The sequence below is a fragment of the Phascolarctos cinereus genome, unplaced genomic scaffold, assembly GCF_003287225.1.
Source record: "Phascolarctos cinereus isolate Bilbo 61053 unplaced genomic scaffold, phaCin_HiC Scaffold_5;HRSCAF=322, whole genome shotgun sequence".
NCBI classification, from domain to species: Eukaryota; Metazoa; Chordata; class Mammalia; order Diprotodontia; family Phascolarctidae; genus Phascolarctos; species Phascolarctos cinereus.
In genome coordinates this window covers 443962999-443975004 of record NW_027555958.1, presented here as the reverse complement: position 1 = coordinate 443975004, position 12006 = coordinate 443962999, and the positions used below count along the sequence as shown (strand labels likewise).

Below are 12006 nucleotides of genomic sequence, written 5' to 3'. Positions count from 1 at the left end.
TGTGAAAACAATCGAGCAGCCTGGCTCTGGAATTCAGCAGAGGCCTCCAGAAATCTGAGAAGCCTGACCTGGCCCAAGGCTGCCCAGACTACTCTAACAATGACTGGGTGACCTCTGGTTTCAACCCTACCTGATGATGCTTGTAAGGATACGGTGCCCTAACAGCACCTTTGGGACAAACCAACTACAAGTTTAAGGCCAGAAAAAGGATCTACTGGTTTCAAGGAGAGGAACCCTTTTTTCTTCTGGTTTGGGTTCCTTCCCTCTTTGGGGGATGGGGGGTTGGGAAGGGGGCAGTGATCCTACTGCATGTTCTTCTAGAGGCTTCCTAGGTACCATGTTCTTACTCTATGTGTGGTCTGGACCTCTGATTTCATCAATACAGGGAACTTCCAAGTGCAGAAGCTCCCTTCGTGAAGCTGAGCCGCTGGCAGGCCGGCCTGTAACTAGGCTGATTTTTTCCAGAGTTGCCTGGAAACACCGAGAGGTTCAGTGACTTGCCCCAATTAGGGGCAGAATTTGAACTCAGGTCTTCCCAACAGCACATGGCCCTCTATCCACCACACCACATGGCCTTTTCTAATACACTATTGTGCTAACTCCTACCTAAAACACCCACTTCTAGGGGAAAACGCCTGTGACCAGAATTACAGAAATTCTCAGCTGGAGAGTATGAAGGGAGCAGACAAAACCACTGCTGACACAGCTTCATCTACCTGACAGGATCTGTCCTGCAGGTAAAGTCTCTGACGCTTAGGAACACAGGGCCTGCTGCGTTAGCAGCTCTGACCACAAGTTTCCAGGGAATGCCAGACCCCACAGCAACAATCACAGGCTTCCCAGGCCCCGATGCCCTCCACATGCAGATGCTGACCACCCCCTGAGCCTACGCTGTCCCGGCAACATCCCCCACTCACCGGGAGCTTGAGCTTGGCAGCATCCACAGGCTGCTGGAAGGGCCATGAGAAGCTGTGCTGCCACAGAGCCTTCAGGACGACCTTCTGCAGGTACTGCAGCTGATTTGTGAGACGGCCAGTTTTTTTGGCATTGATGTACTCTGGTGGAGGGGGGTTGACAATTGCCATCTGTCGACTGGACAGAGACATTCTGAACCTTTTCCTGGTGGGGTATTGTCTTCCCTACACGTATATCCTGGGGAGGAAGAGAGGCAAGATGTGTTCAGGCTTAACTTAGGCTCATGACAATGCTTCCAGCCCCCTCCCGGCCCCTCCAGTCTGGGATTCACAGTCTGATCACTACCAGTGTTGGCAAAGGCACAGTCCAGTGACTCCAATGCTCACCGAGGCACTGGACGCTCTCCCCTCTGCTATTGCAAAGTGAGCTCTTTGAAGTCAAAGACCATCTACCTTTTTCTGTCTGTATCCCCGTGCTTAGTGTCTGCCACATAGGAAGCCACTTAATGATCTTTCATTCAAAGACTACATCGACTTTTTATACATGCCTTTTTCCTATAAAGTCACTAAAAGTTTGTTCGATGGGTAGTTCTTAGTTTTAGTATTTCAGTTTTCACAGTATTTCCATTTGCTTTCCTAAAAACATTTGCAGAGTTGAAATGTGTTTGTTAGAGTCCCTACAAGAAAGACAGACTCAGGTAAGGGCTAGTTTCTAAACAAATATTCCAGATGGATGCCAGCGTAAAGTTGTCTTTTAGACAATATCACAAACCAATTAAAAATTAAGACTTGGACAGAAAAAAAGATCTTAACGGTTGAACATTCCATACGCCAGCTTTACATTCTTCATGTGCTATTCTAAAGCCCAGCCAATTCAGTCTTCTTCCCGTTTCTTACTCTAAATTCCCCACACATGGAATGCATTCACTTCTGCCTCTTTAAAAAAGAAATTCTTCAATTAACAAATGTCTTTCCCATCCCCAAGCTCCACCGAAAAACACAACAAAATCTTTGTAACTAAAATGGATAGTCAAGGAAACTCCTACAATTGGGTGAGTTAAAGGGAAAAAAAGTATCGTTCTGTAAAATGCTCTCACCTCTGCTTAAGAACCCCTACCTTCCTTCAAAGCTAATTTAACAACTCTGAATGTATTCTGTCTACTTAACTAATCGTTACCTCCTCCTAGGGAGGGTAGGGAGTGGGTGGAAGACTATTCCCTTAGAGCCTAATACAGGGCCTGGAACACACTAGACACTTACTAAAGAGCTCTGCATGTTAACTTACCTTTCTATTTGTGTCCCCAATGCTTTGCACATAAAACATAAGAGTGCTTAATAGATGCTTTTTATTTATTCATTTCAGTCAAGCACCTAAAATGCAGTGCTTGAGTTTTCCTGTTTATTTCATCAAAATAAAATGTTACAGGAACATTAGAAAAATCACTTCTAGGGTAAATCAGAAATCACCTTTTGCTAAGCTTTCATGTCTTCTTTGGCCTCTGCAACTGAATACCACCTACCCTTCCTAGACACTAGATGCCCTCTAACAGCCTGTCCTGGACTTCATCCTCTTTCTACATGCTTTCTTGCCCACCATATTAGCTTTAATGAGTCCAGTGATCTCATTCATATAACTGATTCCCCAAACACTGTGTCTACAAGCCGTATTCCCTCTTCTGAACTCCATGCTTCCATGGCCAACTGTCCATGAGCATTTAAAATTCAACTTGTAGAAAACAGCCAGTAATTAAACACTAAGCCCCTGCTATGTTCCAGTAGAAGAGGAGCTCACAATCTAACACCTAAACAGACTTATCAGCCCCTCCCCGAGGGCCTTCTTCCAAATTTCCCCATTCCCACAGCTTCCACATCCATAGTCCTCACTCTCCTCTCTATGTCTGTGACACTGATCTCTCTCCTACTTTACGTCTAGCCACTCCCCTTTTCTGTCTCCTTCAGTGAAGCTTCATGCTGAAACCTCTCCTCTCCCTCAATACTATTTCACTCAGTGATCTCAAGGAGGGGAAGCACTGGAAGCCTGCAGGCCCCCAGTCTAAGCTGTCCTTGACATCCTGATCCCACAGAACTCAACACTACAAGAAAGCAACCACGGGAAAGCCCAGACGTTCGCTCCATAAGCATGGAGAGCCCAGGCCTAACATTAAGGCTGAAGTCAGGAAGTAGGCTGGACAAATGACCAAGCTAAGAAAGAATCCCACCATAAAAAGTTATAATGGTGTCAAGGATGCTCAGAAAAGAATGACTCTAAAACATCCACAAATATAGACTCAAAGAAACACAATTTGGGCACAAATTCAACTAGAATCCCCGGGAGATATGACCCAGGAATTAAAAAAAAAAAAGTCTGCCAACGTGATGAGAGTACTGGAGGGAAAAAAACGGGGGAAAAAATGAGAGCTTCTGAAGAAAGAACTGGAAGGGAAATGATCAACAGCTTAGCATGAGAAGTACAAAACCTCTCCCAGGCAATAAACTCTGAAAATTAAAATGGACCAAATAAAAGGTAAATAAAGGTAATGACCATGAAACAAGACTTTTTTTCATCAAAAAACTAAAAAAAGACAATGCAAAGTATCTCATAGCAAAAACAACTAATCTGGAAAAGAGATCAAGAAGAATAAATTTAAGAATCACTGGACTACCTGAAAGCTGTGGCCAAAAATAAGAAAGTAGACATATCATCTAACCTCCCTAAACCAGTTTCTTCATGCATAAAACGAGAGGGCTGGACGAGATTGGTTCTCAGGGCCATTCAGCTCTAAATCTTAGGTCCAGACATGTACCAGGACTACAACAGCAGATACGCAAATGACAAGATCAAAGTGGAATGCTTTATAATGACCAAGCTCAAACTACAATCATTCACCAACCACATATTTAAGTATGCTAAGCTTTGTGCTAGGCTCTAAGGAGACAGACACCCCCCAAAATCTCCCCCCCCATCCTAAAAGTTAAGTCATCCCTGCCCTCAAAGACACTATGTGGCTTCAAGACGGCTCAAATCTTCCCTTCTGTAAGAAATCTATTTCCATCTCCCCTGACCCTCCCTCCCAATGCTACCAGTGCCCTCCCTCTGAGACACCTCCAATAGACCCCGAGTCTGTGTTGTATGGTCATAATCTTCTCCAGTGCTGGGCGCACAGTAGGCACTTAACAAATGCTTCTGGCCCACAAGGGAGACAATATGCACGTAGCCAGGTACAAACCAGACGCAGTAACTCCAAGGTGGTGCCATGTGGGTGGAGTTGTGAATGAAACCAAGCATTCTAAGGGGAGGAGGGAAAGGGGACAGATGAATTCCAGGCATAAGGGGACAACAAAGACAAAGGCACAGAGACCAGAATGTCCCTTGGAGAGAAAAGGCCAGAAGGCCATTTTAGTTAAATAGTATGAAATATGGCTGGCTTGTGAAGTGTTTTGGAATTTATAATTCATCCTAAAGGGAATAGGGAGCTACTGGATTTTAAAGTGGCGTCATGGTGAGACCTACACTTTAGAAAAATCACTGTAGTAGCTGCACAGAGGATGGACTGGAAAGGACAAAGTTGTGGGGCAGGAAGATAAAATTCGTCTGGCAATAGTTCACCCAGAAGGTAGCAGGGGCTTAAAGCAGCTTCCTTTCTATGTCAAGGGTGTGTGTGTGTGTGTGTGTGTGTGTGTGGTGTGTGTGTGTGTGTGTGTGTGTGTGTGTGTGTGTGTGTGTGTGGTGAAAATGAAGGTGTCAGAGACTGTAACAACTGTTCAGGTAAGATAAGAGATAAAGAGGTAAGAGCTATGAGGAGGTGGGAGGATTCTGTGACAAGATGGAATGAAGTCTTGGAGTAAAGAATCAATCCAATTGGTCACCTCCTGAAAACCCCTAAGAATATTAGGGCCAAAATACAGAGCTTCCAGGTCAAAGAAAAACTAGTTCAAGATCCAGAAAGAAAGAATTCAAATTCTGAGGAACCACAATTGGGCTCACACGATTTAGCTACCACTAAATAAACGAATGCAGAGCTTGGAATCTGATATTCCAAAAGGCAAGAGAACTAAGCTTACAACCCTGAATAACTTACTCAGCAAAACTGAGCATAATCATACAGAGTGGAAAACACAGACCTCTGATAAAACATGGGACTTCCAAGCATTCCTAATAAAAAGACCAGAGCTGAGTATAAAACTGACATACCAACACAGGAGACAAGAGAACCATGAAGTAAATACACATAAGTAATCCTAAGGGACTTGAGAGATGACACGCCATAATATATCCCCTCAGAGTCTTATCAGAGGGTCATATGGAGTGCCTAAGTAGACAGGGGGTTTGGGAATGGTTCTGATCCTCATAAAGGAATGAAAAAGGGGAGGAAGAAGAATAAACTGGGGTGTGAGAGAGGACAGGGTAATAAATTCCCACCTAACTGGGGGGCCGAAATGAAGTCTACACAACAAGGACGGAGGGAGGGGGCAAATGACACCAACCTCACTGTCATTCGAAATGATCAAAAGAGAAAACACACACACACACACACACAGAGTTGGGTACAAATATATACTTTGCCCAACAGGGAAACAGGAAGGAAAAGGAAGAGGGAATGTAGATTAAAGGAGGGATTATTGCTCTTCAGTCATCAGCTGTGCCTGACTCTTTGTGACCCTATGGACCACACCCCACCAACACAGTCCAAGGAGTTTTCCTGGCAACGAGACAAGACTGGTTTGCCATTTCCTTCTCCAGTGGATTCAGGCAAACAGAAGTTAAGTGATTCGCCTAGGATCACACACTAGTAAAGTGTCAGAGGCCAGACTTAAATTTAGGTCTTCCAGACTCCAGGCCCAGCACTCCATCCACTAAACCATCTAGCTGCCTCAGGGGAAAGATTAATCAGAAGCAAAATAAACCCTTAAATAGCTGCCAGGAAACAAAGAGAAGGTAAAAGTTTAAAATAGGGAGAGAAACATAATTAACAATTACAATTGTGAATGGGTGAACTCATCCAGAAAATGGAAAAAGAACAAAAGGAATTATAAAGTAGAATCCTATTTACAAGAAAACACATTTGAAACAGAAAGAATTAAAATGGGGCTGAGGTGAAATTTTTTGCTGAAAAAAAAAAAAGCACAGGAGAAGGAACAATCAGGATCTCAGACAAACAACATAAATAGACCTAATTAAAAGAGTTAAAAAGGGAAATTACATTTTGCTGAAAAGTATAGAGAATGAACAGATATCAATAACAGACAGCAATACTAATGCATCCAAACATATAACATCTAAAATCTTTTTTTAGGAAGAAATAAATATTAACTAGCTGTGGGGGCCTTAACTGACCCCTTCTCAGACCTAGATAAATCTAAAAACAACAACAACAAAAACCACAAAATAAAGAACCTGCTCAGAATTTCAGAGTAAGTTAAATAAAAATGCTCTGGAGAATACTGAGTAAGTATACAAAGGATCATGCATATATCTCAGATAAGAATAGTACCTTTACAAAAATTAATTATGCATTAGAGCACAAAAATATCAGAAGCAAATGTAGAAATAACACACTAATCATTTATAGACCATAATGTAATAAAAAAAGTATTCATAAGGAAATTAATGTTCCTAGGATAAGGAGAGAAACACTGGAATGGAATTAAAAATTGATTGGAAATTAATCCTGAAGAATGGGTGGGTCAAAAAACAAATCATACACATAAGATAATAATTTCATGTAAGAAAATAACAAAAAAAAATGCCAAAAATGCTGTGTGTGTGAGTGAGAGAGAGAGGGGAGGAGGGGGGGGGAGGGAGAATGAACAGGACATGCAACTAAAAAAAGAAGTGGAAAAACATCTAAAAATCCCAAACTAACTCTGCAACAGAAATCCTGAAAAGTCAGAATAGAGATGAACAAAATTCATTGAAAGTTAAAAAGATAAAATTAGAGGCTGTTTATTTGGGGGAGGGGGGGAAATAAAAAGCAACAAAACATATACCACTCTGCACAGGGACTCTTTCAAACCTTTTCACCCATTCTTGAACATCTCCCCACACACCTAGTTGAGATCTTTACCTCACAAAAAAATTGAGGCCATTTGCCAACATTTCCCTCTTCTCCCCTCCTCCCCATCTATCACTCAAGATTCCTCCTGCCACCATCCCACTACTTTATCCTTGTCATACAAATGGGTGGGGCTCTATGCATTATCAAGGGCAACCCTCCTATCTGCACAAGAAATCCCATTCCATCTCATCTCCAACATCCTCTGGTCATGCCACTCTCTTCCTTTCTACTAGCTCCTTCCCTGCTCTCATCCTAGATCTCTTCTGCTCTGCAGCTAAACTTGCTGAAAAGGATCTCTACTATACGTGCCTTCACACTCTTCTAAACCCTGGACAATCATGCTTACAGCCTCGTCTACCAAAACAGCTCTCTACAAAATTACACATGATCTCCTACCAGATCCAACAGCCTTTTCTCAACTCTCCCTCACCCTCTTCTCCCTGATAATCTCTACTCTAGGTTTTCAGGACACCCTCTCTCCTGGTTTTCCTCCTGACAGCTCTTTCTCAGTCTTTGAGAGATCCTCATCAGGTCATGCCCTCTAATCTTGAATGCCTGCCAGGGCTCTATCCTGGGCCTTCTTCTCTTCCTATGCTACTTCACTGGGGATTTCAGCTCCCATGGATTTAATTATTTCTAACCCGAGGATTATTTATCCTGCCTCAATCTGACCACCAAGCTCGTCTCTCCAATTGCCTTCTGTTCATCTCAAACTAGATGCCCGGCAGACATCTTAAATTCAACAAGTCCAACATGGAAGTCATCTTTCTCCCAGCCTAGCCCCTTCCCCCTTCTCAACTTTCTCATTACTGTAGAAGACTCCAGCATCCTCCAAGTCCTTCAGTTTCCCAACCTAGGAGTCGCCCTGAACACCTCACCCCCCTTCCAATCTGCTGCCGAAGTCTGGCACTTCTACCTTGGCAACATCTCTTAACTATGCCCTCTTCTCCCCTCACCTCACACCGGCAGTACTGAAAGAGCCTCCTGGTTATCTATCTCCACAAGCCTCCCCCAAACTCCAGTCCACCCTCCATTCTGTTCAGATGTATATCTGACCCTGTCATTGTCGCCTAGGCCAAGTGATTTTCTCCCAAGCACAGGCCTAACAGTGTCACTCCCTTATTCAATGAAGTTGAGTGGTTCCCTAGCACCTCTAGAATTAAATATAAAATCTTTCAAAGCCCTTTATAACCTAGGACCCCACCCCCACTGCCCACATACTCTTCTGGACAATCTCACTGGTCTGGAATGTTCCTCCTCATGGATTCCTTCAAGTCCCTATTAAAATCCCACCTTCTACAGGAAGCCTTTCCAAATCCCTCTTAACATCAGTGCCTTCCCAGTTAATTATCTTCCATTTCTCCTGTATACAACTTGTTTTTACATTTGGGTTTGCTTGTGGTCTTCCCCAGGAAGACAGAGTTCCTGGGAAGTGGAGGGGGTATGGGCGTGTGTGGTCTGGCACCTTTATATTTACTGACTGACTACACTAAAATTATAACCACCCTAGTTTAGGATTTCCTCTCTCCCTACTTGTTCTGTAGTTTGTCCTCTCCAATTCTTTCAGAAAAGCAGCTAAACCAATATCCCTAAATCACTGGAATGGTACTCGCCATGCTCAAGAAACCTCATTACAAGAGGACTTTCCCAATCCCCTCAAGCTATTAGACCCCTCCCCAATTTGGCTTGTAGAAATTTTCTATTCACTTAATTACATGTTTCCCTTAATAGAATACAATCTTCTTGTGGGCCTCAGCTTTGTGTCTCTGAAACACCAAAGCCTAGCACAATCCCCAGCCCCAAATAGCTGCTTCTTCACGCTGTCAGCTAAAGTCCTTTATGATTCAGCTCCTTCCCTATTGCCTATTATTTTCATTTTTACAACATCCTAAGAGGGTTTGAATGGGAGCTCCTGCCCCAAGGCTATTATTCATGGAGAGAGAACATTCCAATGCCTTTATAAGCCTCCCCCCCCCCGGGGGGGGGCCCTGCTTCCCTCCTCTCCCCACCTGCAAATGTCTACTCTCTTCCACATGTTTTCTCTGGCCCCCTCCCCAATTAATAAGCAGCTGGTATTTACTCATCCTTAGATACTGTGCTTCCATAGCTCTCACCAAGACGAGGCTCCCGGAGGGCTGGGGCATAGAGCTTAGCACAGTTGTAACAGGTGTCTAAGAAATACTTGTTTGATAGCAAAGGTGTGTCTTTGTATTTGTCTGATGTCTCTTTTCTGCTCACCTCAGCTATTCTCAATGGATTGTTATAATCTAAAGATGTTTAGTGTTTAATGAACCCATATCATCATAGACATTAAGAAAGTCACTCCAATGCAGACATTTCAACACCCAACATATGAAACTTGCTTAAAAGATAAAAATTTTATTTTGGAATTTCATCTCATCTCAAAATACATTGTGTGGAGTAGCATCCGCTAAAGTTAGAAATAATTCTCCTCCAAATTTTATTTAAAACCCTCTCTGCAAGCCTCCTTTTTTGGTGTGGCTTGGAGTTGGGAGAATCCCAATTTTTTTTTTTAATGAGGCAATTTCGGTTAAGTGACTTGCCCAAGGTCAAGTGTTTGGTCTGAGGCGGCATTTGAACTCAGGTCCTCCTGGCTTCAGGGTCGATGCTGTATCCACGGTGCCACCTAGCTGCCCCGAGAACCCCAATTTAAAACCTTGCCTTTCCATATTTATGAGCAGTGTGACCAGGGAATGTGGAATCAGACAGTAAGACCTGTAAAGTACTAAAAATCTTCTAGATGACCTCTTTCCTAAGACTAAGTCAGTGACCCATCTAAAGTCAAGTGGGTAGATTTCCCTGACTCCAAATCCTCCACTTCTGTGCCAGTCTTTTGCCCCTCTGGCTGGCCCAGCCTCCTCACTTGTAAGACTGTCTTCAAAGCACCATGCAAAACTATGCAAAATTCTCTATCAATGCTCACTTGAATCAAAAGCAGTCTGCCAGAAATTTGGCTTAGACCAGTATCTTAGGCCTCTTGCTACAATCAATTCAAAATACACGACCTTAATGTTAAAGATGGTACCATAAAAAAAACACCATGTATCTTTCAGAGCTCTGTATATTCTCAGCAAGAAATAGAAGCAAATAATAAACTATATTTAAGGCATTTAAAAATTCAAATTGTACATAAAACATTAAAAAATAAAATCATTTAAGTTTAAAATAAATTTAAGATAAAATATTTAAAATAAAATGACTAAAAATGGAAATGAAGATAATAAAATAAACAATAAAATAGACAATTGATTACATAAAACTTAAAAAGCTTCTGCACAAAAGAAATTAATGCACCTAGGATAAGGAGGCAAGCAACAGAATGGGGGGGCGGTTTACCAAATTTCTCGAAGTTTGACATCCGAAGATATGTAGACAACTCTAAAGGATGCTCCAAATCACTAATAAGTGAAATCCAGCCAATTCTGAGTTTTCACCTTACACCCAGCCAACTGGTCGAGATGCTAGAAGATGGGCACTGCGAAAGCTCGAGGGGTTCTTGGGAAGGTAAGCACTCTTTGCGGGCCCTTAGGCTTAGGCGCCCCACCAGCTAAAAGCATTCCTCCTCCCCAACCAGAAATTACTCGTTTGGGGTTTTTTTGCATTTGCAGGCTGGTTTCCCCCGCCTCCTCTTTAAGCAGAGCCGTCAGCTACAGGCCAAACCAGCACGCAGAATGCCATGCCCGAGGGCAGCGCTCGAAGCAGAGCCCCGCCAGCCCACGCCCGCTCACCTCCCCCGGCTGCTTCTAAGCAGAGGCCCTGCCCTCGCGCGCGTCCCTCGGGGCCCGGGCCTCAACCTTGCAGGCCCAGCCCACGCGGCCGGCGCCCGCTGAGGCCCCTAGAAGCTCCGCCGGCGCAGCAGCGCCACCCGCTCTAACGGCTCCAGCAACCGCCGCGGGCGCTGCGACGTGCTGGCCCGCAGGGGCTCGGAGCCGCCCGCCGCCCCGTCCGAGGGCGAGCCCGGGGGCCGCGGCCTCCCCACGGAGTGGCTCCTGAGGCAGCAAAGGCCGGGAAGGGGCCTGGGAAGGGCCAGAAGGAGCAGGATACTTACGCCACCCACCCGTCGCCGCTACCGCTCACCCGAAATGGCGGCAGCAAGCTGGCCAGTGCAGGCGCTTTTATAGGCGATCTCGTAGCGTCCCTCCGCTCATTGGTCTGTCTGGATTACGTGTGCCGTGCGGGGGCGTGGCTTTCCCGAAGGCCATGGCCCAAGCGGCAGTAGGCGCGCACGTGCTCCTAGAGTCGTTTTGCAGAGCCTGGGTTTTTTTGGGAATGGCGCGAATTTTATTGCAAACTCCACAGAATATAGCACTCCCTTGGTGGTTTAAAAGAGGCGGCTAATTGCATAAGACAATTTTTACCACATTTGGTGCAATTGGCAAGCACCTCCCTTTAAAACAATTGCCCGCCAACTTCGGTAAGCTGTGCCGCGGGAATGTTTTACAAAAAGGGGTTTACGGTTTGCAGCAACTTTGATTTTTTTCTGCCGCTTTTGGATCTTACCACGTGACTTTCGTTGACTGTTAGAAACGTGCAAAAAAAAAACCGAACAGAATAACTTCATTATAAATTTTGCAAAAAAGCACATTTTTTTTTCCCCACAATGACTTTCCAAAGCGGGTAGTGCAAATTATCTCTATTTTACAGACTGGGAAACCGGTTAAGTAATTTGCACAAGACCAGGTGCAGCAAGTCAGCGCCAAAGGAGTTATTGTAAGGGCGCGTAGGAGGAGGGCTCCAATTCCAGATAAGACAAATTTAAACAAGCTGCCGGAGAGGAAGTGCATTTTTCAAAAGTCACACGCCTTGGTGTTAGATTTTGAACCCCGTTCCTCTGACTCCAAATTCAGCGTTCCTCCCTAAAGCAGTTCTCCACGATCCTAGCCAAAAGCCTTTCAGAGTATCTCTCAGAGATTCAGCTCTTAAAGATCTGGGAGGAAGGTGAAGGTGGAGTTGGCGAGAGATTTTGGAACTGGAAAAACAGAGCTGAGCTTTACTAATCAATGGAGACACCCTCC

At 44.3% G+C, this 12006-nt stretch overlaps 1 protein-coding gene across 1 annotated transcript in view; it reads right to left on the bottom strand.

The window, feature by feature from the left end:
• The window catches only part of BRDT (bromodomain testis associated), a 43555-nt gene extending 32448 nt beyond the window's left edge, over positions 1–11107 (bottom strand). Inside the window, exons 1-2 of the mRNA XM_020975479.2 lie at positions 11040–11107; positions 918–1152 (exon numbers count right to left, since the gene is read on the bottom strand). Coding sequence (XP_020831138.1) covers positions 918–1106 — 189 coding nt within the window. The 5' untranslated portion in view covers positions 1107–1152; positions 11040–11107. The remainder of the gene's footprint in view (positions 1–917; positions 1153–11039) is intronic.
• Between the last annotated feature and the right edge of the window lie 899 nt (positions 11108–12006).